The sequence below is a fragment of the Oryctolagus cuniculus genome, chromosome 1 (assembly GCF_051225735.1).
Source record: "Oryctolagus cuniculus isolate XC-2025 breed Fujian yellow rabbit chromosome 1, ASM5122573v1, whole genome shotgun sequence".
Lineage (NCBI taxonomy): Eukaryota > Metazoa > Chordata > Mammalia > Lagomorpha > Leporidae > Oryctolagus > Oryctolagus cuniculus.
Genome location: NC_142867.1, coordinates 134,954,735 through 134,982,655, shown reverse-complemented (window position 1 = coordinate 134,982,655; position 27,921 = coordinate 134,954,735). Strand labels below are relative to the sequence as shown.

Below are 27,921 nucleotides of genomic sequence, written 5' to 3'. Positions count from 1 at the left end.
TGGGCCAGGCCAAAGTCAGGAACCAGGAGCTTCATCCAGGTCTCTCATGTGGGTGCAGGGGCCCAAAGACCTTGGCCATCTTCTGCTGCTTTCCCAGGTGCATTAGTAGGGAGTTGGCTCAAAAGTGAAACTGCTGGGACTGGAACCAGAGCCCATATGGGATGCTGGCACTGCAGATGGCAGCTTAACCTGCTGTGCCACAGCATTAGCCTCCCAAATGCAAGTATTTTAAAGAATAATTTCTACTCTTCTGATTTAAGAGCTAATAGATTTCTTATAGAAAATTTTGAAAACAGAATAAGGAAGAAAGTTAAAGATCATCTTCAATCCTAGAACCTGGAAATACCAATTTAAAAATATTTATTTGTGTGTGTGTGAGAGAGCGAGTGGGCACACCCACTTCTGTCTGCTGGTTTACTCCTGAAATGGCTACCACTGGTGAAACTGGGCTGGGCTGAAGCTGGGAGCTGGGACCCAGGAACTCAAACCACGTCTCCCGATGGGTAGCAGGGACTCAGTTACTTGAGCCTTCACCTGTTAACTCTCGGGGTCCTCATTAGCAGCAAGCTGAAGTCAGAAACTGGAGCTGAGTATTGAACCCAGGTACTCCAACATGTGACATGGGTATCTTAACCATCATACTTAATGTCTGCTCCTATAAATGGCAATTTTTGACTGTGTCTCTTTCCAGATTTATTTTTCTGTATTCACATCCTTTTAAAAATATTTATTTATTTATTTGAAAGAGTTACAGAGAAAAAGGGAGAGAGAGAGACAGAGAGATCTCTATCCTCTGGTTCACTCCCGAGATGGTCTCAATCATTAGGGCGGGTTAGACCAAAGCTAGGAGCCAGGGGCCTTTTCTAGGTAGCAGGGGCCCAAGGACTTTAGCCATCTTCTGCTGCTTTCCCAAACCATTGGCAGGGAGCTGGATCAGAAGTGGAGCAGCTGGGACTCAAACCAGCACCGATAAGGGATGCTGGCACCACAGGCAGTGCTTTACCCACTATGCCACAATGTTGACCCCTGTACACATGATTTTTAAAAAATGTAACTTGTAACTCTACCTATAGTTTTATATTTTATTTTTCACCTAATAACTATATTGTGAGCTTTTTCATTACATATTTTTCAAACTTATGGGTCTTCATAGTAATATGGTAATGAATTGATGTGTTATAATGATTTATCTAATATTTCATCATTGGACATTTAGGCAGTTTCCAAGTTTTAATCATTATTAATAACATTGCAATGACTGTTCTTGGATGTCTGCATCACCTAGAAAACATGTAGTAGAACTTTTCTGGAGATCCTGTCCAGGGAGTGATTTCCATAGGAAATTTCCTAGCAATTAGAAAAGTAAGATGGCTATGGCCTTTCATATGGTAGCCTACAGTGGGGGCAGTAAGTTTTGCCTCCTTGTAGCCCTGTGCTTAGAAGCCCTGGAATTCCTAGATGTTTGAAGAAATTGGTTTTTGCTGTTTTTTAGAAAGAAAGTGAACATGGTTATTTATGATCTTATTTGATAATTTAATATTAGTTTATCTCTTCTGGATAGAATTCAGACTGATGTTTTAAGTTTCTGTATCTTATGGAATGTAATTATTGAAATGTTTTTATCTTTTTTAAAAGTTAAAAAATAATGCATGCTTATTTAAAACATCAGCACAGAGGTATGTGCTACACTACAGTATCCCTCCTGATAAACTTGATGATCAAAATATTCCAAAGCTGATAGCAGTCTTGCACACATTTTGGAAGGCTTCAACAAACTATCTAAAGACAAATTGCCGTATGTCTTCCTCATGGCCCACTTAACCCAAGTGCATTTGCTCGACTTACCGCTTGAGTGCCTCCCTGAAGTCGTGCTGCCCACTCTGGCTGCTGCTGCCCAGTCAGCACTGCCTGAGAAACTTGTTTTACACATGTTGACTTCTGGGCCCCACTTCTCAGAAATTCTGACTTAATTGGTCTGAGCTGGGGCTAGGACATTGACACTTTCTCTTTTATAAAGTTTCTGAGTGATTGGCAACTGGGTTTGAGAACTGAATTTGCTATGTTATAGCCTAACATTAGAAGAAATTTAATGATAATTTTACTTTGGATTTAGAATTACACTGCCATATTCTATAAACTCTGAAATTGTAACATGGCCTACTTATAATACAGGTATTTTAGGACTTTAAATTAGCTAGGTTGTTAAAGTGTCAAAATGGAAGTAATGTAAGTGAAGTATTTCTTTTTCAAAGAAACAGCGGCGTGATAGGCTCTGAGTGAGAAGGAAGCATGTGTTGTGATGTGAGCATGGAATCAGAAGCGTTCCTGCTCTGAGTCAAATCTCAGAGCCTCCTACTCCTTTTGAACAATGTAGGTAGTAAGCTCAGATTATTCTTGGTTCTTTTCCTGCCACTGAAATGGAAACTTTTTTGCCTTTTTTTTGTGTGTTGCCATCTCATCTGTTTACCTTGAACTCAGATATGATGTTTTTAAATCAATAAGCAACTTTATTTTTATTGGATTTTTCATTTGTCATTGATTATGACTGTATAGTACCAAAAACCCCCAAAGCTGAGAATGATTTGAATATTAATAAAACTACAAAGAAATTAATTTTTCAAATTTTACTACTATTTTGAGTTATCTATTTTCTTTTTCTTTTACTTAGTTGACTATAAATCAGAATATTAGAATAAAGTTTTTTTGTCACTTTTAAATAATTGAGTGTGTGACTTGAAAGAAACTAAATTTTTTAAAAATTACATCTTTTAGAATTTAACCATCAAAATGAGTGTTGCTAAAATAGTTCTTTGGGATAATATTTAAAATTTTTAAATTATGGTGGTATTGTTATTATTGTTGGAACTGTTATTGGATTTTTAAAGGGAGCATCTTGACTGGGCTGGTTAACAAATGACTGTTGTATGGTTAATTTAACTCTACTGGATTTTGATGAACACCTGGTTTAAAAGCTTGCTGTTGCTATTTTAAGTGATTGTTGGGGCCAAGGAGTGCCATGTGGAGAGTGCAGATGAAGTGATGAGTCTTTTGGAAATGGGGAATGCATCCAGACATACAGGTTCCACCCAGATGAATGAGCACTCCAGTAGATCACATGCGATTTTTACAATCAGCATTTCCCAAGTTGAGAAAAATATGGAGGCAACTGAGGATGGCTCATGGTATCCCCACCGGCATATTGTCTCAAAGTTCCATTTTGTGGATTTGGCTGGATCAGAAAGAGTAACCAAAACAGGGAACACCGGGGAGCGGTTCAAGGAATCCATTCAAATCAACAGCGGCTTGCTGGCTTTAGGAAATGTAATCAGTGCTCTCGGGGACCCACGCAGGAAGAGTTCACATATCCCATACAGGGATGCTAAAATCACCCGGCTTCTGAAAGATTCCCTGGGAGGCAGTGCCAAGACTGTCATGATCACGTGTGTTAGCCCTTCCTCCTCGGATTTTGATGAGTCCTTAAATTCTCTCAAATACGCCAACAGAGCACGGAATATAAGAAACAAACCCACCCTGAACTTTAGCCCCGAGTCAGACCGTATGGACGAGATGGAGTTTGAGATTAAGCTGCTGCGAGAAGCTCTGCAAAGCCAGCAGGCTAGTATCAGCCAGACCGGCCAGATCCATCGGGAAGGGACTCCTGATAAAAACAGGATCCATTTTCTTGAGGAGCAAGTTGCTCAATTACAAGGAGAATGTCTGGGCTACCAAAACTGTATAGAAGAAGCCTTTACCTTCTTGGTGGACTTAAAAGATGCTGTCAGACTAAACCAGAAGCAGCAACACAAATTGCAGGAGTGGTTTAGCATGACGCAGGAAGTCAGGAAGGCTGTCCTCACGTCGTTCCGGGGAAACCGAGGCCTTGGGAACCTGGAGGAAGGACCACAGCACATTACTGTCCTCCAGCTGAAGAGAGAGCTTAAGAAATGCCAGGTATTTAGACATCACTTTATGAGTGACTTCTTTACGTTTGTTTGGGCGAGGGGATTCTAAGAGATATTTTGGAATTCTGGAAGATTTGTTAAAGTGTTTTGTGCCAAATCACACTTATCCTTCCTTCTTTCTGTCCTCTCTGTTCCTGTGGCTTCCTCCTCACAAGTCATACCTTGCTTGTCTCCTCCTTTTTTTCCTCTTTTGGTTAAAATGTATTTTAACTTGTTATATTTATTCAATAGAGCCATGTAGAACTGGATGTTAGTTTGGAGAGCGATAAGGAATACATTTTCAGAAACAAAATTAAGTTATACTTTCCTCAGTTTTTTTCCCTATTTGGGTCAATGGTTCTTTTTTTTTTTTAAGATTTATTTATTTATATGAGAGGCAGCGTTACAGAGAGAGGGAGGGACACAGAGAAATGTCTCCTATCCACTGATTCATTCCCCAGATGGCCGCAACAGCTGGCGTTGGGCCAATCTGCCTTTTTTTTTTTCTTTTTTTTTAAGATTTATTTTATTTATTTGAAAGAGTTACAGAAAGAGGTAGAGTGAGAGAAAGAGGTCTTCCATCCACTGTTTCACTCCCCAGATGGCCACAACAGCTGGAGCTGTGCTGATGTGAAGCCAGGAACCAGGAGTTTCTTCCAGGTCTCCCATGTGGGTGCAGGGACCCAAACACTTGGGCCATCTTCCACTGCTTTCCCAGGCTGTAACAGAGAGCTGGATTGGAAGAGGAGCAGCTGGGACTAGAACCGGCACCCACATGGGATGCCGGCACTTCAGGCCAGGGCTTTAACCTGCTGCACCTCAGCGCCAGCTCTGGAGCTGCGCCAATCTGAAGCCAGGAGCCAAGAGCTTCTTCCTGGTCTCCCATGCAGGTACATGGGCCCAAGCACTTCAGCCATCTTCTACTGCTTTCCCAGGCCATAGCAGAGAGCTGGATCGGAAGTGGAACAGCCGGGACACCAAACAGCCGGTGTCCATATGGGATCCTGGCGATACATGTGGAGGCCCAGCCCATTATGCCACAGTACCAGCCCCAGGGTCAATTTTTTTTTTTTTTTAAATTTTTGACAGGCAGAGTGGACAGTGAGAGAGAGAGAGAGAGAGAGAAAGGTCTTCCTATACCGTTGGTTCACCCTCCAATGGCCGCTGAGGACGGTGCGCTGCGGCCAGCGCACTGCGCTGATCGGAAGCTGGGAGCCAGGTGCTTCTCCTGGTCTCCCATGGGGTGCAGGGCCCAAGGACTTGGGCCATCCTCCATTGCACTCCCTGGCCACAGCAGAGAGCTGGACTGGAAGAGGGGCAACCGAGACAGAATCCAGCGCCCCCACCGGACTAGAACCCCGTGCCGGCGCCGCAAGGCGGAGGATTAGCCTAGTGAGCTGTGGCGCCGGCCCAGTTGTTCTTGATAGAAAAAACAACAACAACAAAACAAAACTGTATTCCTTGGATTTGGAGTACAGATTAAAAAAAAAATCAATGTATTTGATAATATTTAATGAATATTGCTATTGTATGTATATGTATATTATACTTATATTGAGTTCAGAATCACAGTTCCCTATGTTTCATTTAAAAATATCTGTATTTCAAATTTTTTTGTTGTTTTTATGATTTCATTTTATTTGAAAGTCAGAGAGACAGAGTTCTATCTGCTGGTTCACTCCCAAATGCTTCTAATAGCAGAACTGGCCAGGCTGAAGCTAGGGACACCATTCACATCTCCCACATGGGAGGCAAGGACTTAAGTACTAGAGCCATCATCTGCTGCCTCCCAGGGTACACATTAGCAGGAAACTGGAATCTGGGGCAGAGTTGGACTTGAACACAAGCACTCTGATATGGGATGCAGGCTTCCCAAGAGGCAACCACTGCGCCAAACACCTGCCCCCGCAAAAACATTCATATTTTGTAAAATTGTGTGTCACAAGGAAATATTGGAGAATAAGACACATTTAGTTCTGCTTGCAGTCTAATGGGCAAGCATCTTTCAGTTGTTCCCTAAGTAACCTGGTTCTCAGCTTCTGTGATTCTGTGCATTAAAATATGAAAACGTATAGTTAAAAAAGAGAGCTTTCTAGCAAGAGATATGTCTTCAGTATCTTTTTTTATTTTTATTTTTTGTTTGTTTTTTATTAGGCAGAGTTAGATAGTGAGAGAGAGAGACAGAGAGAAAGGTCTTCCTTCCGTTGGTTCACCCTCCAAATGGCCGCTACGGCCGGCGCGCTGTGCCAATCCGAAGCCAGGAGCCGGGTGCTTCCTCCTGGATTTCCAAGTAGGAACAGGGGCCCCAGCACATGGGCCATCCTCCACTGCCTTCCCGGGCCACAGCAGAGAGCTGGACTAGAAGAGGAGCAACCGGGATTAGAACCCAGCGTCCATATGGGATGCCGGCACCGCAGGCAGAGGGTTAACCAAGTGAGCCACAGCACCGGCCCCTTCAGTATCTTTATACGTATTAGAGAGAAGCCATTTGTACTATTCCCTATTATATTATAGCAGTTCTCAAACTTTTTGATTGCAGGACTTTTTTATACTCTTTTTTTTTTTCTTTTGACAGGCAGAGTGGACAGTGAGAGAGAGAGACAGAGAGAAAGGTCTTCCTTTGCCGTTGGTTCACCTTCCAGTGGCTGCCGCGGCCGGCGCACCGCACTGATCTGATGGCAGGAGCCAGGTGCTTCTCCTGGTCTCCCATGGGGTGCAGGGCCCAAGCACTTGGGCCATCCTCCACTGCACTCCCTGGCCACAGCAGAGAGCTGGCCTGGAAGAGGGGCAATCGGGACAGAATCCGGCGCCCTGGCCGGGACTAGAACCCGGTGTGCTGGCGCCGCAAGGTGGAGGATTAGCCTAGTGAGCCGCGGTGCCAGCCACTTTAGACTCTTAAAATTGAAATTTCCCCAAAAAGGTTATGTTAATGTGGATTATGTCAGGAGCCAGCGCCTTGGCTCACTTGGTTAATCCTCTGCCTATGGCACCGGCATCTCATATGGGTGCTGGGTTCTATTGCCAGTTGCTCCTCTTCCAGTCCAGCTCTCTGCTGTGGCCCGGGAAGGCAGTGGAGGATGGCCCAAGTGCTTGGGCCCCTGCACCCACATGGGAGACTAGGAAGAAGCACCTGGCTTCTGGCTTTGGATCTGTGCAGCACTGGCCGTAGTGGCTATTTGGGGAGTGAACCAGCGGAAGGAAGATCTTTCTTTCTGTCTCTCTCACTGTCTATCTGTCAAATAAAAAAAAAAAAAAAAGAATGTGGATTATGTCAATTGATTTACCATATTAGGCTTAAAAATGAAGAGAAAATACAGTTATTTATTTTAAAGTTAATTCAGAATTAACAATAATAACCTGATTACATGTTAATATGGAAATTTTTTTCATTAAAAACAACTTTTTCAAAGCAAAAAAGTTTAATAAGTATAGGATTGCTTTACATTTTACTAAATTTCTGGCTTAATATAAGACTGGATTTTCATATTAGCTTCAGCATTTAGTTTATTGCAATATGTTGTTTTGGTTGAATTTATGAAGACAATACAAACTTCTGTAGTTTCGTAGTTGGAAGGGAAGAATATTTTAAAAACTTTGTCAGGTAATTATATTCTTTGCTACACCAAAATTTAACAAGTGGAAATGTACTAAGTTTACTTGCAGTGTGGGATTTGAGACATTTTGTTTACATTAAGATCTAATTTTACATTAAAATCTTCTGGTTTCTATCTTGTACTTTAAATAGGTCTTTTATCTATACATAATTTTGAATCATCATTAATCATTTGGAAAATATTTGCTGAGTTATGCAGATATTCCAAATGTTGAAATATTTCACTACACAATATCCAGGAATCATCTTTGTTAATGTCATCAGGAAAGTCTTTGGGTATTAGAAGCTGTCAAGCTCACAGTGGCAGAAGTGTTTTCCAAACTTTAATTTTTCCATGAAACTCAAATTTTATCAGTTGTAACAAATATTGTTAGCTGTTTTCCTTGCAATGATTGGTTTTCATTTTTTTAATTAATTAATTAATTTGAAAGGCAGAGTTACATAGAGAGAGAAAGAGATTGAAGGAGAGACAGAGAGAAAGCGTCCACCTGCTGGTTCACTGCCCAAATGGCTGCAGTGGTTGGGGCTGGGCCAGGCTGAAGCCAGGAGCCAGGAACCAGGAGCCCGGAGCCTCCTCCCAGCCTCCACGTTGGATGCAGGGGCCCACGGACTGGGGCCATCCTCTGCTGCTTTCCCAGGAGCATTAGCAGGGAGCTGGGTTGGAAGAGGAGCAGCTGGGAAAGGAATCCTTTATGGGATACTGACACTGCAGATGGCAGCTTAACCCATATTGCCACAGCACCGGCCCTCTGGGTTTTCATTTTCAATGTCTGCTGCATATCCAAATCTAAATAACCATAGTTTATCATTCTTTAGAGTGAAACTCCATGAAAAAGTGGAGCATTCAGCTTGTAACTCAACAATTGTACATTGTTTCCCACACAAAGTATCTCCTTTAGTACTCAGCAGAAATATTTTGTGAATACCTTCCATTTTGTCACACAGAATATCAAAAAAACACATACTCGAGAGTTGAGGATGAACAAATTTTTTGTTTGTTTGATCAAGACATTCTGAAGGAAAAATGGCACTTGTTTGTAGGGTGAGTGAACAGCAGTGAACAACTACTAGAACAGTTTGCTGTCACTGCCTTTATGTGTTCTAAGGAGCTAGCAGATTTACCTACCATTGCTTTCACACCATGTGGTGCAAATGTCATCATGGTGAAAAAGGCAAATATCACCTTAGTATGGTTTGAAAATGGTTTTGACAGGGACACCCTGAAAGGGCTTAAGGGATGTGCCGAAAGGGTCTCTGGAACCAGCTGTGAGAGTGCTGCTCCTTTCTGCTTAACATTTAAATATGAGCATTAAGGTGATACTTCTAAAATTATGAGGATTTTTTTTTGGAAAGGTAGTGATTGTCCTACTTCTTTACTCATTAATATAAGAAAGTGATGGTACAGGAGGTATAGGTAACTGGTAATTTGAATTTTGGGATGCATATGGTAGTTGGTAATGGGAAGCACTTTTCCTTCGTGATCCTAAGATAGTAGAAATTGGAAGCTCATAAAACCCACTGCTTGGAGTTGGGTGAGTAGTAACTCTCTGTACATGTTGGAAACTTAATTTTTAAACTTGCTCTGCTTTTTGTATTCTAGATTATGGCTTCCTAAAGATAGAAAGTCTTGGCCGGCGCCACAGCTCAATAGGCTAATCCTCCGCCTTGCGGTAGCGGCACACCGGGTTCTAGTCCCGGCCAGGGCGCCGGATTCTATCCTGGTTGCCCCTCTTCCAGGCCAGCTCTCTGCTGTGGCCAGGGAGTGCAGTGGAGGATGGCCCAAGTGCTTGGGCCCTGCACCCCATGGGAGACCAGGAGAAGCACCTGGCTCCTGGCTTTGGATCAGCGCGGTGCTCCGGCCACAGCACGCCAGCCGCAGCGGCCATCAGAGGGTGAACCAACAGCAAAAGGAAGACCTTTCTCTCTGTCTCTCTCTCTCACTGTCCACTCTGTCTGTCAAAGAAAAAAAAAAGAAAGTCTTGTTGGAAAAGGTGAAAAGGTGTCAGGAACAGATTATTTGGAGGAATGCTAGATTGCAGAAAGGATCAAGATTTCTTAACTGCAAGACACGTCAGAACTTTGAAAATGCTCAGGAATATTACAGCTCTCAAAATGACAGACATCACAGTCGGTGTTTACCAGTTTTTTAAAAGTGGGGGCAAGCTTTGTTTCATAGCTTAAGCTGCTGCTTGAGATGTCTGCACCCCATATTGGATGAGTTCATGTCCATCCCAGGTTCCCAAGTTTGTGTTCCAACCTCCACTTCCTGTTTAGCTTCCTGCTAATGCACACCCTGGGAGGCAGCAGATGATGTCTAAGGTAGTTGGGACCTTGATACCCATGTGGACATTGATGGAGTTCCTGGCTTCTGACTTCAGTAAGGCCCAACTGTGGCTGTTGCAGGCATTTGGGGAGTGAACCAGTGGATGGAAGATCGATTCTCTCTCTCTCTCTCTCTCTCTCTCTCTCTCTCTCTTTCTCCTTTCCTCTTTCTCGTATATAAAAATAAATAAGCATTAAAAATTGCTTAAAAATGCATTCCCTCATCTTGTCTGGAATCTCTCAAGACAAGTAATCTTGTATGTCTCTTTTAAAACTGGCACCTATATGAGATGCCGCATCCCAAGCAGTGACTTAACCCACTGGGCCACAATGCCCACCCCTAAAATTAAGTAGTTATTATTAAGATTTATTTATTCATTTGAAAGGCAGAGCTGCAGAGAGGCAGAGGCAGAGGCAGAGGCAGGGAGAGAGAGAGAGAGAGAGAGAGAGAGAGTCTTCCATCTGCTGGTTCAGTCCCAGATGGTTATAATGACCGGAGCTGTGCTGTTCCAAAGCCAGGAGCCTGGAACTTCTTCCAGGTCTCCCACGTTGGTGCAAGGGCCCAAGGACCTGGGCCATCCTCCACTGCTTTCCCAGGCCATAACAGAGAGCTGGATCAGAAGTGGAGCAGCCAGGACTCAAACTGGCACTCAAATGGGATGCCAGCACTCCAGGCAGTGGCTTTGCCCTCTACACCACAGTGCTGGACCCAGAATTAAGTATTTAATAGTCATATAGATTATACAACTGTATCACAATATAAGGATCATCAGGATTATGTGTTTCCTGCTCATTTGATAATTTAAGGATCCCAAGCAGAGAAAAGAAGAAACTTGTTGGGGTGGGCATTTAGAATAGCAGTTAAGACTCTGGTTAAACAATGCTCACATCCCAAATCAGAATCCCAAATGAGCTGGTTCCAGCACTGACTCCAGCTTGTGCTAATACAGACCCTGGGAGGCAATGGTAATGACTCAAGTAATTGGGTTCCTGGCACCGATGTGGGAGACCTGGGTTGAGTTTCCAGCTCCTGGCTTCAGCCCATCTCATCACCTGTTGTTGGCATTTGGGGAGTGAACCAGTTGATGGGATCTCTCACTGTCTCTTAGATCAATCAATCAGTCAGTCTTACGGTAATTCTAGCAAACTTGTAAACATCTTACTGAATGTTCTTTAGAACCTAAGTAACCAGTTTTCATTTACAGAAAAATAAAAATCAGGAAAATATTCATGTCTGTATGGTAATTCCTATATTATAGAAATAATAGATTATCTTTGCCTTTCTTAGAAAGAAGCCAGTAAACTGCCGGCGCCGTGGCTCAATAGGCTAATCCTCCACCTTGCGGCGCCGGCACACCGGGTTCTAGTCCCGGTCAGGGCGCCGGATTCTGTCCCGGTTGCCCCTCTTCCAGGCCAGCTCTCTGCTATGGCCAGGGAGTGCAGTGGAGGATGGCCCAGGTGCTTGGGCCCTGCACCCCATGGGAGACCAGGAGAAGCACCTGGATCCTGGCTCCTGCCATCGGATCAGCGCGGTGCGCCGGCTGCAGCGGCGGCCATTGGAGGGTGAACCAACGGCAAAGGAAGACCTTTCTCTCTCTGTCTCTCTCACTGTCCACTCTGCCTGTCAAAAATAAAAAAATAAATAAATAAATAAAAAAAAAAAAGAAAGAAGCCAGTAAAAAGTTGAAGATGCAAAGGATAAGAAAATATAAGAGACATCAACGAGCTTTCCTCAGATCACTGTCTCTGTGGTAGTATACGGACTCCATTGAGTATTTTCTATGTAAATATCACTTGTGCCTTCTTTCCCTCCTAGTGTGCACTCGCTGCTGATGAAGTCGTCTTTAATCAGAAGGAACTGGAGGTAAAGGAACTCAAGAATCAAGTGCAGATGATGGTACAAGAAAACAAAGGGCATGTTGTATCTTTGAAAGAAGCACAAAAAGTGAATAGATTGCAGGTAGGGTTTCTTGATCTCTGTAGATTGAGTTGAAATGGAACTAATTAAACAGAGTCACATGTTCAGTGATGAATGGAAGTGCTTGCAAAGTATGTTTCAGTTGAAGAATTTGGAACATAGGCTCCTGAAAAAGCTATTACAATTTTTCCCCTAAATCAACTTAAAAAAATTTTTTATTGTTAGCTTGACTTCTGTTTCACAGATATAAAGATAATACCCAGGAACTTAATTTAAAAACTACATTTTGGTTATCTTTCTCCAAGCTTTTCTCTTCTGTTGTTTGCCAAGGTTCTAGGCAATGTGATACTGTTAAGAATTAGAAAGTAAACATACAACCTAAATTTTTAAATTTATTTTCCTTTTACAGCTCATGTGTACTTTGCTCTTTAACTTTGGTCAAATATTTCAAATTCCTTATCTAACCTTTCCTATTGCTAACATGGCTATGTCTGCAGTGTAACATAGTATGTCCCTAAAAATACTATCTGGCTGTGATTCCTCCCACTCCTAAATATTTAATGTCATTTCAAGCCTTCAGCTCCCTATCAGAGAGGAACTAGTGCTGATTTTGACATATTTTATTTTTGTTCTCTTCGTAGCCTTTCTTTTTTTTTTTTTTTAAGATTTATTTATTTATTTGGGGCCGGTGCCATGGCTCACTTGGTTAATCCTCTGCCTGCGGTGCCGGCATCCCATATGGGCACTGGGTTCTACTGCCGGTTGCTCCTCTTCCAGTCCAGCTCTCTGCTGTGGCCCGGGAGGGCAGTAGAGGATGGCCCAAGTGCTTGGGCCCCTGCACCCACATGGGAGACCAGAAAGAAGCACCTGGCTCCTGGCTTTGGATCGGTGCAGTGCCAGCCATAGCGGCCATTTGGGGAGTGAACCAGCGGCAGGAAGACCTTTCTTTCTGTCTCTCACTGTCTATATCTCTACCTGTCAAATAAAAAAAAAAAAGATGTATTTATTTATTTGAAAGAGTTACACAGAGAGAGACGAAAAGGCAGAGAGAGAGAGAGAGAGAGAGAGGTCTTCCATCCACTGGGAACTCTTCAGTTGGCTGCAATGGCTGGAGCTGGGCTGATCCAAAACCAGGAGCCAGGAGCTTCTTCCAGGTCTCCCACGCAGGTGCAGGGGCCCAAGGACCTGGGCCATCCTGTACTGTTTTCCCAGGCCATAGCAGAGAGCTGGATCGGAAGTGGAGCAGCTGGGACTTGAACCCGCACCCATATGGGATGCTGGCACTGCAGGCAGCAGCTTTATCCGCTATGCCACAGTAGCCTTTCTAGTTGTGTAATAAATTAAAAACATTAACCAAAATGTATGCAAAACCAAATGGATTGTTGAGTGATTTATCACCAAGAGAACAACTGGGTAACCACCCCCAGGTCCAGGATCACAAAGTACCAGCTCCTGAGAAGTTCTCAGTGCCTCCTTCCCATCTTTATCCTGCCCTCCTCAAAAAGAGCTTGATTTGTGTGGCGATCATTTCCTTGCTCTTCTTATTTTCCATCTCACTATGTATCCTTCAACACTATAGTTTTTGGAAGTTTTATAAATTTACTCTGTTTATATTAGTCAGTACGTGGTTTCTTGATTGAAATTGTAATTAATATATTTTATATATGATAGTGGCTTGCTTAGTTTAATAGCTATATTGTGTTTCACTGTATGATTATACCTCAAGTTTATTTTCTGTTCTGTTGATTGACATTTGTGGGCTTTTCCTGTGTATTTTCTTATTATGGACAGGTCTTTCAGATTTGTGCCTGGGGTTGAATTGCTTGGTCCATAGGGTAGATGTAAAGTTTTCAACTTAAGTAGATTAACCTAACCTGTTTTTCAGTTTGTACTCCAAACATTAGCTAGATATTCCCATTGCCATATATGCTTGCAGACATTTGTTATTGTTAATTTTTCAATAGTAGCCAAGCTGGTAGGTATGTGGTCTTATTTTGGTATCGTTTTCATTTGTATGCCCTGATGACCAGTGATTTGGAGCAGTTTTTAGTATTTTTTGACTATTTGATAGCCTCTTTTGTGAATGCTAGTTCAAGTCTCTTTCTTGTTTTTTCTATTGTCTTTTAGACTGTCTTTTAGATTAGTTTGTAGAATTTTATTGTATATTCTAAGGTCTGAGCTCGCTGTCAGTTATGTGATTGCAAATACTTTTTCTCCTTCTATGGCTTTTTGCTCTCAGTGGTGTTTTGATGAAAGGATTTCTTATTGAAATGAAATGGAGCAATCTCTTTCTTTATGGCTAGTGATGTTTGTTCTGTATTTAACATATGTTTCCTTTCCCCAGCCCTTTCCTGTGAGGTTACTTTTCTATATTATCTTCCAGGAACTGTATTGTTTGGCCTTTCAGGTTTAGTTCTAGTGTCCTAGAATTTTGGCCATGGGGTAAGGTAAGAGTAAAGGTCACGTTTGATCGTTTTACAAATGGATTTCCAGTAGTCCCAGAGACTACCTTTTCACTAGTGTTTTGAGTGCTGTCTTTAATTATCAACCAAAGTCCATTTGTGCCACAGTCAAGTGGTTGGAACTGGAAGACATCATGTTGAGTGAAAGAAGTCAAGCAGGACAAATACTGCATGTTTTCTGTTATATGTAGGAGCTAAAAGAAAAAAAGAAATACCTGTTGGTATCAGTTTTGCTACAAATACATTGTTTTGTAAAACTTTGTTTTAAATGTTTGTCAAACAAATTGATAGGAAATTAATGATTTTGTGACTGTTTTAAAATGTACTGTATCTGAGGCCGGCGCCACAGCTCAATAGGCTAATCTTCCGCCTGTGGCGCTAGCACACCGGGTTCTAGTCCTGGCCGGGGCGCCGGATTCTGTCCCGGTTGCCCCTCTTCCAGGCCAGCTCTCTGCTGTGGCCCGGGAGTGCAGTGGAGGATGGCCCAAGTGCTTGGGCCCTGCACCCCATAGGAGACCAGGAGAGCACCTGTCTCCTGCCTTCGGATCAGCGCGGTGCACTGGCCGCAGCGTGCTGGCCGCGGTAGCCATTGGAGGGTGAACCAACAGCAAAAGGAAGATCTTTCTCTCTTACTGTCCACTCTGCCTGTCAATAAATAAATAAATAAATAAAATGTACTGTATCTGAGTGAAGTTGAGCTCTTTTCATTTGATGATTGTTTATAGCCCTGGCCTATATTCCTGCTGTTCAATGGTCTTTCTACTTTTTATCTGTTAAACTCTTTTTTTTTTTTTTAATTTTATCTATTTATTTGAGAGGTAGAGTCACAGATAGTGAGAGGGAGAGTCAGAGAGAAAGATCTTCCTTCTGCTGGTTCACACCCCGAATGGCTGCAATGGCTGGAGCTGGGCCAGTCTGGAGCCAGGAGCCAGGAGTTTCTTCCAGGTCTCCCACATGGGTGCAGGGGCCCAAGCACTTGGGCCATCTTCTACTGCTTTCCCAGGCCATAGCAGAAAGCTGGATTAGAAGTGGAACAGCCAGGAATCGGACCAGTGCCCGTATGCAATGCCAGCACTGCAGGTGGAGGATTAACTTACTCTGCCACAGCACCAACCCACTGTTGAACTTTTTCTTTTACAGAACCATTAAGCCTTTGACTATAATATAAATTAAAAATATATTATCTCATAAAAGGTCAAATTTCCATAAGATAATATAAAATATAATATAAACCAATTCTGATACAATATTGAAAAAAAAAGTCAAAACAAAAAGCCCACTTGTGTATGAGTCCATTTTCTACTTCTTGGCCTTCTGTTGTATTCTAGTGGTTTGTCTATTATTGAGCCAATATCACATGTATTATTAATTATAATTATAACAAGGCTAGATATTCTGTAGAGGAAAGCTTTCCACTCTGTTCTGTGTCTTCTCCCTCTACGTGTCAGGGAGCACAAAAACACTTGTGATTTTGGCTGGCATTACATTAAATCTATAGGTCTATTTGGAAAGAATTAGTATCTTTTGCTTATAAGTCTTCTAAATCATGAATTTTCTCAATAAATGCTTATTTTTTGTGGGTACATAGAAGTATTGCACGTATTTTGTTGCACGTATTCCTGGTCTTTGAGTTTTTTATGTGACTTTGAATGGAATCTTTGGTTTTTGGGAAGCAGATTCATTCATAAGACATAGATGAATTACATCAGTAGGTAACCAGAAGTTCTATAACATATTTATGTCAGGAAAACATTACCTTATATCTCAGCCTATCATCTGCTAAAAAAATTGCTCATTTCTTACCATAATATCTATGATTATAGGGTAGGTGGCCTGACGAAAAACCTAAATGTATGTCAAGTGTAAGACAGAGTCAACAGTAGGAACATAGACACTACAGGGTTTATAATTCAAACTAGGAAGTGAGAGAAGGCAAAAGGAAGGTAAAACCACTCAAGTGGTAAGCTGCCTGATCTATTGGTGCCTTGACTCACCCCCTACCAACTCTGAAGAGGTTTTGGAGAGGTCAAGCTAGCAAAATCACTAAATGGAATTAAAAAAACACCTTTTTTTGTATTCCTAATTGTTCATTGGTATGTGTAACTATGTTGATTTTTTAAAAATATTTATTTATTTATTTGAGAGGGAGTTACTGACAGAGAGAGGGAGAGACAGAGAGAAGTCTTCCATCCACTGGTTCATTCCCCAAATGTCTGCAATGACTGGAGCTGGGCCAATCCGAAGCCAGGAGCCAGGAGCTTCTTCCGGGTCTCCCATGTGGGTGCAGGGGCCCAAGGACTTGGGCCGTCTTCCACTGCTTTCTTATGCCATTAGCAGAGAGCTGGATCAGAAGAGGAGCAGCCAGGATACAAACCAGTGCCCATATGGAATGCCAGTGCCACAGGTGGAAGCTTAACCTACTACACCACAGCACTAGCCCTGTATTGAGTTTTATATACTGAAATCTTAACATATTTAGCAACCTGAGTAAACTTTTAAATTCTAATGTTTTATCTGTAAATTCATTTGATTTTCATTTTATATATTTGTATTATCTGCAAATAGTGATAGTTTTATTCGTTTATATCTTTCAGCATTCTATTTCTTTTTCTTAGCTTTCTATATTTGCTGGAACCTCCATACAGTGTTGAATTCAAATAGTGACAGCAAATATACTTGTCTTTTTTCCAGTCATAGAAAAAAAGCTTTCAACATCACACACTACAAAGTATCATACAATACTTGGGTTTGCTGAAGGTGGTTACCCTTTATCAATATAAGGAAAATTTCTTTGCTGAGAATTTTTATTATAAGTGGATATTAAGGGTAGATGTTTGGTGCTTTGGTAAAGCCCCAACGTAAGATATCTGCATCCCCTATTAGTGTGCCTTGGTTCAAGTGCTGGCTGTGGATATTAAGGGCAGGTGTTTGGTTTGTGGTAAAACCCTCACGTAAGATACCTGCATCTCATATTAGTGTGCCTTGGTTCAAGTCCCGGCTGTGGATATTAGGGGCAGGTGTTTGGTTTGTGGTAAAGCCCCCACATAAGATACCTGCATCCCCTATTAGAGTACCTTGGTTCAAGTGTTGGCTTTGTTCTCTGTTCCTGTTTCCTGCAAGTAAGCACCATGGGTGCAGTGGTGATGGCTCCAGTATTTGGGTACTCACTACCCATGTGAGAGATTTGTATTGAATTCCAGGTTCCTGGCTTTGGCTTGGCCTAGACCTGGCTGTTGTGGACATTTGGGAAGTGACACAGGGAATAAGAGACCTCTGTCTGGCTGTCTCTCTGTTGCTACCTTTCAAATAAATAAATTAAAAATTTAAAACTAGAAGATACTGAATTTTATTATGGTTTTTTATCATGATTTTTCTCCTTTATTCTGTTAATGTGGCTAATTACCTTGATTGTGCTGCGTTTAAGAGAATTTTCTCTTCCTGGAACAACTCCCTTCTGTGTTGTGAAGTACTGTTGTTTGGGAGTCCCCAAACCACCCTTAGGTTGGGTGATTCACTAGGAGAACTCAGCATCTGGCTGTTCTCATGGCCAAGGTCACTGAAAGGACAGAGAGCAAGAACAGTGAAGAGAAAAGCACGTGGAGCAGCATCCGGCAGAAACCAGGCACGTGCTTCCGAGGGACGTCTCCCTTTGGAGTCAAACAGGATGCACTTAATTTCCCTGGCCGAGTTGACAACAGAACTGAAATGTTTTCTACTAGGGAAACTCATTAGAGACTCAGTGTCTTTGAGTGTTTTCCAGGGCTGATCTTGAAGACTGAACCAAAATTGCAGGTTACTAGAAGGAAAGCATAACCCGCATTATTTGTACAGTTAGTCTGAGCATAATAAACCCCCTTACCAGTTAGGGTGTTGGAAACCCTCCAAAAATACAAGTTCTCAGATACCTGATAACCTTATAAGCAGGTCTTTCAAAGGATCGCAGTCAACATCTGCTGTGACTGTCCTAGATGTGGTTTGCTAATGCTGATGCTCCTCGACTTACATTGAGTTTTGTCCTAATAAACCAGTTGCAAGCAGAAAATATTCTAAATTGAAATGAAATTAGGTTATTTACCTAACCTACTGAACATAGTAACTTAGCAACACAGCACACCATGTCATGTAGGTTGTTTGCCTCGTGATCATATAACTGACTGGGTGCTGTGACTGCTGCTGCAGCCCAGAGTCCAAAGAGAGTATCATTCTGCATAGCACTAGTCTGGGACAAGATTAAACTTCAACATAAATTTGAACATGATTTCTATTTTTAAGATTTATTTCTTATTTATTTGAAAGCCAGAGTCACAAAGAGAATGGAAGAGACAGAGTGAGCAAGGGAGAGAGATCTTCCATCCACTGGTCACTTTTTCCTCCTTAATCAGCTTTACTAGGGGTTTATAAGTTTTATTAATCTCTTCTAAGAACTTTTTTTAAAAAGATTTATTTATTTAAAAGGCAGAGTTACAGAGAGAGAGAAGAGGGAGGGAGGGAGGAAGGGAGGGAGGGAGGGAGAGAGAGAGTGAATCTTCTATCTGCTGGTTCACTCCCCATATGGCCGCAATGGCAAGAGCTGGAATAGTCCGAAGCCAGGAGCTTCCTTCTGATCTCCCAGGTGGATTCAGGGGCCCAAACACTTGGGCCATCTTCCACTGCTTTCCCAGGCACATTAGCAGGGAGCTGGATCTGAAGTGGAGCAGCTGGGACTGCAACTGGCCCATATGGGATGTTGGTTCTACAGGCAGTTGGTAGGCTTTACCTACTATGCCCCAGCACCAGCCCCCAAAGAACAATTTTGATTTTACTGTTGCATTTTTGCTCATTATTTTATTGTCTGAACTTTTAAATTTTTTTTTTCTTTTTGGGGGACATTAATCTTCTGTTAGCTTCTTTGGCTTCTTTTCTTTGGTAATATACCCAGTTATACATGTCTTCCTAAGCTTATCTTTACCTGAACTCTACATTCAGCTAAAAATATTTATCAGTTTTTGTTGTGAAAGTTTTTTAGATCTGTGGGTTATGTTTATTTTGTATTATGGGAGGTTTATTTTATTAATTTTTGGCTTAATGACCTTGTGGTTGAATACCATACTATGTATGATTTCTTTCCTTTGTGTTGAAGCTTGCTTGTTGGTTCAGCATCAGGGTGGTTTTGTGATTAAAACTGTGCTGATAAAGAATGTGTGTTTGACATCCTTGGATGCTGTTATTTAAGTCTGTATTTTTACTCACTTTTTAAAAATACTTTTTGTTATAATGATATTGTAGAGAATGATATTAAAATCTCCTGCTACGATTTTGGATTTGTCTGTCTTCTCCATGAAGTACAGCTGTTTTTTGTTTTACAAGTATTGAAGCTGTGCTAGAAGTACATAGGGATGTAGAATTTTTTACGTCATCCTGGTGAATTGACCTTTTTTTTTGCCTTAAAGATTTATTTTATTTACTTGAAAGAGTTACAGAGAAAGGTAGAGACAGAGAGAGAGAGGTCTTCAATCCACTGGTTCACTCCCCAAATGGCCACAATGGCTGGAGCTGGGCCAATCCGGAGCCAGGAGCCTCTTCTGGGTCTCCCACGTGGGTACAAGGGCCCACACACTTGGGTCATCTTCCACTGCTTTCCCAAGCCCATTAGCAGGGAGCTGGATCAGAAGTAGAGCAGCCAGGACATGAACTGATGCCCACATGGGATGCTGGTGCTGTGGGCCAGGGGTTTAACCTGCTGTGCCACGGCACCAGCCCTAGTGAATTTACTGAATTAATCTTTTAATCATTTTTTTTTTTTTACCTCTTTTAGTGATTTTTTTTTGCCTTAAAGTCTGCTTGAATTCTATAGCTGCACTAGCTTTCTTTTAATATTTACATGGTGTCCCTTCCCAATTTACTTTTTAAAAAAGTTTTATTTATTTATTTGTAAGAGTTACACAGAGAGAGGTCTTCCATCCGATGGTTCACCCCCCAATTGGCCACAACAGCTGGAGCTGTGCCGATCCGAAGCCAAGACTCAGGAGCTTCTTCTGGGTCTCCCATGCGGGTGCAGGGGCCCAAGGACTTGGGCCATCTTCCACTGCTTTCCCAGGCCATAGCAGAGAGCTGGATTGGAAGTGGAGCAGCCGGGATTAGAACTGACGCCCATATTGGATGCTGGCGCTTCAGGCCAGGGCATTAACCCGCTGTGCCACAGTGCTGCTGGCCCCTCATTTACTTTTATTTATTTATTTTTTGACAGGCAGAGTGGACAGTGAGAGAGAGACACACAGAGAGAAAGGTCTTCCTTTGCCGTTGGTTCACCCTCCAGTAGCCGCCACGGCAGGCACGCTGCGGCCAGTGCACCACGCTGATCCGATGGCAGGAGCCAGGTGCTTCTCCTGGTCTCCCATGGGGTGCAGGGCCCAAGCACTTGGGCCATCCTCCACTGCACTCCCGGGCCACAACAGAGAGCTGGCCTGGAAGAGGGGCAACCGGGACAGAATCCGGCGCCCTGACCGGGACTAGAACCCGGTGTGCCGGCGCTGCAGGTGGAGGATTAGCCTATTGAGCCGCAGCACCAGCCTCAATTTACTTTTAATCTTTTTATGTCTGCTTTAGTTTTTCTTATAAGCAGCATATGATTACTTAAGTTTACTATCCTGACAGTCTCTACTTTTTAATTAGGTTTGATTCATTTATGAATTTAACATAATTGCTATTGAATATTTTACATTTTTCTTTTTCCTTCTTAACTTAGAAAATGTACTTTCACTCCTTTGTTTAAAATAAGTTTTCCTAGACAGTATGTCATGCCCCCTTGACTTAATAAAGTCTAATATTGGTTGGTACTTGGACTCTTTTTCCAGATAGTATAATGACTCCATTTACAACTTCCTGGCTTAAATGGCATTGGTATCATATATCTTGATAATCTGGATACATGATTTAAAAAAATAAGTTTGCACCTTTACTGATCAATTTTAACACAAAGAATTTTAAGATTTTTTTTTCTATTTAGGTATTGTAGTAAATGTGACATATTAAGAATGACAGGAGGCCGGCGCCATGCTCAATAGGCTAATCCTCCACTCTGGCACACCGGGTTCTAGTCCCGGTCGGGGCGCCGGATTCTGTCCCGGTTACCCCTCTTCCAGGCCAGCTCTTTGCTATGGCCCGGGAGTGCAGTGGAGGATGGTCCAGGTGCTTGGGCCCTGCACCCCATGGGAGACCAGGAGAAGCACCTGGCTCCTGCCATCAGATCAGCGCGGTGCGCCAGCTGCAGCACGCTGACTGTGACGGCTATTGGAGGGTGAACCAACGGCAAAGGAAGACCTTTCTCTCTGTCTCTCTCTCTCACTGTCCACTCTGCCCTGCCTGTCAAAAAAAAAAAAAAAAAAAAAAGAATGACAGGAGTTTTTTTATTTATATAACTTTGTGCTTATTAAGCACAGACTGACTTTAGAGCTTTCTGGACTGAAAATATTTTGGATGGGTTACATAAAAAATTCAGACCCGTCCCCAGGCCTGTCAGCTGGCTGTCTTCTCTTTGTAAAGCTTTGGGCTTGCTTTCCCCAGGAGTAAAGACTCTGAAGACTCACTTGACTGCACCTGTTACTTCTGTCTCCTTTGCCGCACCTTCTGCTTTCTAGAGCTCTTTACTTTTCAGCTTTCTTATCTAATGCTGCTTCAGTTTCGCTCAGAAAGTCCACGCTTTCATAGAGCACACTGTGTTGGCAGAGCAGCCAGTCAGTGGATGTGGCATTGTCTTTGAGTACTGGACCTCTTTTGGCTGGATTTGTGCTGCTTTCTATTCAAAAGGTTTTACCTCTGAGAACAATCCTAGTGACTTGTGCACCCAAGGAGGCTAGTCTTTGGGTAAAGGAAGTTTGTGTTGTCAATGGTAGTTGTGACTTTGGTCAATGTAAAATTAATTTTTATATTAATCTACACATGTACTGAGGTTCTCTGTCAAATTTTCATTTCTCTTCTACAAAGAATGAAAAAATAATAGAACAGCAACTTCTTGTGGATCAGCTGAGTGAAGAACTAACAAAACTTAACCTGTCAATGACTTCTTCAGCTAAGGAGAATTGTGGAGATGGGCCTGATGCCAGGATCCCAGAAAGGAGACCACATACTGTGCCATTTGACACTCGCTTGGGGCATTATATTTATATTCCATCAAGACAAGATGCCAGGAAGGTAAAGTCCAGACGTTAATATTTTTCTCATTTTGAGATAAAAAGATCATATAGAATGTAATATCACATTGCATGTGTAGAGTCTCAGCATTTTTGTTTGGCTTTATGGGCTTTCCCATATACCCTTAAGCATGCTTCTTTTTGATAAAAAATAATAAGAGATTGTATAACTATATTTAGAAGAAATAGTTGGGTCAAGATGCTGTGTATACTTCATCAGGGATTAAGCTATGATTTGCTGTCGTATGTTCAGACATGACTGAGTTTGACACTTTGACATTTTTTCTTCCTTTAACCATTCAAAGTTGAGATGAGGTTGGAGGGTATTTATTTTCACTTATTTGGTCTGTCCTATTATTTTGTAAATGACATTTATGTATTCTTCAGGCTTGCCAAGTTGACTTAATAAAGATATGGTATAACAAAAAGTATGAAGTTGTTTTAATTTTTATTTATTAAACATGTTTTGGGTGATAAATATATGCATACTCAGATTTCTCTTAAAGAATTATTGAGAAATCTCTACTATGGAAGAGAATGAATTAGCAGACCCTTGAATTTTTTTTTTTTTACACTGAGCAAAGCAAGATTTATTGAAAGCGAGAAACCTCCTGCCACAGCAGTCAGGAGGGGGGGTCTCCATAGGAGGAGCTGCCCCAAATTTTGGTTTCTATTTAATAGTTTTATGAAGGGAAATGATATAAGTGAGATCTATGTGGTAGTTACAAAGGGCTAGGAAGTATGACCATCAAGTTGTATATGAGCAGTGTTAGGCAGTGTGCATCAGCCAGTCCTGGGTGTGAATACCAACTGTTGCATAGCCCTGGACCTATGAGGAGTCTTCAAAATGCCTATGGAAAATGTTTATTATGAAAAAACTATACATGGATTTCAGAGGTTTTTTTTGCATCAAAATAAACTTTTTAAATTCCACTTTCCACTGAACTTTTTTAAAGCACCCTTATATGACTAGACATCCAGGTGAGCCCTGAGTTCCTTATTTTTAAGAGTAGGGGTAACATGGTGGGGTTGTCTAGAGGGCTTATATAAGCTCTGACAGGTGCCCGGCACAGTGCTTAGTACACTGTGGTCTCAACCCATGTCCCAGGCTCAAGTGCCTCAGTGTGAGGAAGGCAAAGCAGACACTATGTCTACTTTTATGCTTTTCAATTTTTTTAAAAGGATTTATTTATATGTTTGAAAGTCAGAGTTACAGAGAGGGAGAGACAGAGAAAGAAATCTTCTACTTGCTGATTCACTTTACAAAAGTCTGCAACAACCAGGTCTGAGCCCGGCTGAAAGCAGGAGCCAAGAACTTCATCCAGGTGTCCCACATGAGTGGCAGGGGCCCAAGCACTTGGACCATCTTCTGCTGCTTTTCCCAAGCTACTAAAAGGGAGCTGGATCAGAAGTTGAACAGCAGAGACTGAATTGGAACCAGTACTTATGTGGGTTACTGGCATTGTAGGTGGTAGTTTAACACACTATGCCACAATGCCTGCCCTTTATAGTCAAAATTTTAAATCTTTTTTTTTTGTTATTGTGGTGTTTTAAAATTTTATTTAAGTTATACAGGTTTCATGTGTTTCGTATATATAGATTTAGGAACATAGTGATAATTCCCACCCTCTTGCCCACACTCCAACCCTTCTTCCATCCACTGGTTCACTCCCTAGATGGCTGCAATGGCCAGAGCTGGGCTAGTCTGAAGCCAGAAGCTTCATCTGGGTCTCCCGCGCAGGTGCAGGGGCCCAGGCACTTGGGCCATCTTCCACTGCCTTCCAGGCCACAGCAGGGACCTGGATGGGAAGTGGAGCAGCCGGGAGTCAAACAGGTGCCCATATGGGACGCCAGCACTGCAGGCCAGGGCTTTACCCACTACACCGCAGTGCTGGCCCCCTAGTCTCTCTCGTTTGATTAGATCTGAAATAGACATGACTGGAATAACGTCATTGTTTCGTATTAGAAAATGCTTCGTTCTGCTTTAAAGAGTTTCCTTCACCTCTAAGAACCCTTCTAGTCACTAAGAGGAGGGGAAAAGGAAGAAGATGCAAAGGTCATATGACTATCTTCCTGTGTGTCCAGGCACTGGGGCCAGCCCTCCGGGTTGGACTGGTCACTGCAGCAGCCTGAGAAGGCAGGCTTGTTGGGGAGACACACAGCAGGACAGGCTTTGCTGCAGTGCTCCTGGCCATTTCATTGTCCTAGATACAAGTGGAGGTTTCACACTGAATACACAGACTAGCTAAATTAAGTCACGAGGACAGCCACATGGCATTTCATTTTGTCCTAGATTTCATTCTCCTTGGCAGAAATCTAGCTGAGATTTTCCACTGTAATATTTTCTGCCTGGAGTCTAGCTCCAGTATATAGTTTTTCAAATGAAAATCGTCTGGCAAGGGAAATACTTCCTCAGCTTAAAATGCTTTCAAGGAAGAGGGGGTAGCTTCATCTTTTTTTTGAAAAAAGATTTATTTTATTTATCTGAAAGGCAGAGTTACACAAAGAGGGAGAGAGACAGAGAGATCTTCTATCTAGTGGTTCACTCCCCAGATGGCTGCAACTGCCATGGCTGGGCCGGGCTGAAACCAGCAGCCAGGAGCTTCATCCAGGTCTCCCATGTGGGTGCAGAGGCCCAGGGACTTAGGCCATCCTCCACTGTTTTCCCAGGTGCATTACCAGAGAGCTGGATGGGAAGTGGAGCAGCCTGGACATGAACCGGCACCCATGTGGGATGCTGGCATTGCAGGCTGCCACTTAACACGGTATTCCACAACTCCAGCTCCAGCTTCAGAAATTTTTAAATCAATTACAGAAAAATCTTGCTTTTATTTATTTATTATTTTTTGAAGATTTACTTATTTATTTGAAAATCAGAGTCACACAGAGAGAAGGATAGGCAGAGAGAGGTCTTCCATCCGCTGGTTCACTCCCAGTTGGCCGCAACGGCTGGAGTTTGGCTGATCCAAAGAGCCAGGAACCAGGCGCTTCCTCCACGTTTCCCACGCAGGTACAGGGGCCCGAGCACTTGGGCCATCTTCCACTGCTTTCCCAGGCCATAGCAGAGAGCTAGACCAGAAGTGGAGCAGCCAGGACTTGAACCAGTGTCCATATGGGATGCTGGCACTTCAGGCGGTGGCTTTACCCGCTGTGCCACAGCACCGGCCCCTATTTATTTATTTTTAGCCTAGTGAGCCGTGGCGCCGGCCTATTTATTTATTTTTAAAGATTTTATTTATTTATTTGAGAGGTAGAGTTACAGAGAGAGAGAGGAAGAGGCAGAGAGCAAGGCCTTCCATCTGCTAGTTCAGTCCTCAAATGGCTGCAACAGCCGGAGCTGGGCCAACCGGAAGCCAGGAACCAGGAGCTTCTTCCTGTCTCTCACTGGGGTGCAGGGGCCCAAGCACTTGGGCCATCTTCCACTGCTTTCCCAGGCCAGAGAGAACTAGATTGGAAGTGGAGCAGCCAGGACAGAAACCGGCACCCATATGGGAAGCAGGCATCACAGGCAGAGGCTTAGCCTACTATGCCACAGCACCAGCCCTGCTTTTACATGGAGGGAAAGAGCAAAAATACCTTTTTTATTTTAAATATACATTATTATATATGATGTAGAATACTTTCGTTACTAGCTTTTCTCACATTTCCTGTTGTTGGACATTTAATTTATTTTTAGCAAGCTCTCACTCTGGAAAATTGAATACTAAAATGGAATTATGGGACATAGCCTAGGCTGAATCCTCCAAGAAATTGCCTGTAAACTAAGTAGTATACAGATAAATAAAAGAAAAACTATTAATACAATTTATAAAATTAATGGAAAAAGGAGAAAAACTCATTTGTCCCAATTTCCACCAGAAATTCATCTGATGAATTGAAAATCCACACCAAAAAATATAACAGAGAATTCTACTTTTTCAGCATTATGAGTATGAGATGATTAAAGCCATAAGCCCATGTTATGCGCCCTAAAAAGCCACCTTGGAAAGAAACTATTACAGAGGTGACCCACTCATTACTTAGTTTTAGTGTAGTACCAAGGCACTGATAAAAATCTGTTCTATTGTGATGAGTGTAAGGTTCACACCTTTTTTCACGTTTTATCATCTTTGATGGCAGGATAATTTTAATGGCATGTTATAACTGATGGCTTTTTTTCTCAATGATAAAAAATAATGAGGTGTCTTACAGTTGATGACATTTTAGATTTGGTGAAATAGATTATTATGAATAGGAAATAAAAGTAGTAGCTTAAAATATTACTTTCTGTTCTTGACATAATTATCTACTAAGGAAATGAACCAGGATGTACTTAAATGATATACTTTTTAAACCATCTAGATTCTGAAAATTCAAAAAGCTGGCAATATCTGTAAAATATTTTATCTTTTCCTAAATGAATTACATTTTTGTTGAGTCACAGAATTCCTGTGCAAAACCTCCTGTTTAGGGGCTAAGAGCCTCTTCAATTTTTATCTTTCACATGAAGTCCATTTATTTCTCACAAAGTAGTCATTCGCTTCATTTTGGCTTTTAATCATGTTTTTGCATGCGTGGTCACTCATGGTGAGAAAGGAACAACAGTGGAACTGCGGGGTTTGTCTGCTGAGATGTCGAGCAGGCACTTTGCTAGCTAAGCAGCTTCTTCCTGCAGAGCATAAGCAATGAAATCCTAGACCTTTACAGAAGTGTTAATGACCTAAAAGACTAATTATGTGAAAGCCATAGTCATGTCAAATGAGTTAAGCAAAGTTTTAGTACATCTGATGAACTAAAATCAAATGACTCACTAGTGAGAAGAGACTCATTTATTGTATAGCAATTAAGTCTGAGTACAACATCTTAAGTCTACTTAAATTATTTTCAGACAGCAACCAAGTTGGTGAAGGACCTTAGGAAAGATCTAAAATAACTTTAGATGTAGTCTGTTAGAGTGGATGTGGAGATTGTCTTCAAATATTTGAAGACTTATTATTATTGATAGATGTTATATTTAAAATTAGGATCGCTGGGAGGAAGCACCAAGAGAATATAAAGGAGGAATGATTAATGAGAAGTGCCAGAAGTGGCATGTGAGTCCCCAGGAATATGGCTAGATGATAATTTGCACTATTGCAAAGCAGAGAAACATGAGAGGAGTGGTTGAACTAGGTAACCTTTCTAGTACTTTCCAACCTTGTGGCTGTGGAGTTCTAGGAAAAAGATGGCTAGAATTCAAAAAATGGCTTTTAGACGGATACTCATCAGCTGAATTTTTTTTTTTTTTTTTTTTTTTTTTGACAGGCAGAGTGGACAGTGAGAGAGAGACACACAGAGAGAAAGGTCTTCCTTTGCCGTTGGTTCACCCTCCAATGGCCGCTGTGGCCGGTGCGCTGAGACCCGCGCACTGCGCTGACCCAAAGGCAGGAGCCAGGTGCTTCTCCTGGTCTCCCATGGGGTGCAGGGCCATCCTCCACTGCCTTCCCTGGCCACAGCAGAGAGCTGGCCTGGAAGAGGG

General features: G+C 42.2%; 1 protein-coding gene across 6 annotated transcripts in view; it reads left to right on the top strand.

Annotated features, from left to right (window-relative positions):
- The window catches only part of KIF27 (kinesin family member 27), a 98,726-nt gene that overhangs the window by 18,389 nt on the left and 52,416 nt on the right, over positions 1–27,921 (top strand). For 3 of the 6 annotated variants that reach the window (XM_089315376.1, XM_051833658.3, XM_051833661.3), the window contains 3 exons: positions 2,993–3,951; positions 11,693–11,836; positions 22,219–22,425. In XM_089315376.1, the coding sequence (XP_089171502.1) occupies positions 2,993–3,951; positions 11,693–11,836; positions 22,219–22,425 (1,310 nt within the window). The remainder of the gene's footprint in view (positions 1–2,992; positions 3,952–11,692; positions 11,837–22,218; positions 22,426–27,921) is intronic. The other 3 variants (XM_089315367.1, XM_089315385.1, XM_089315383.1) reach the window with 3 other exon arrangements.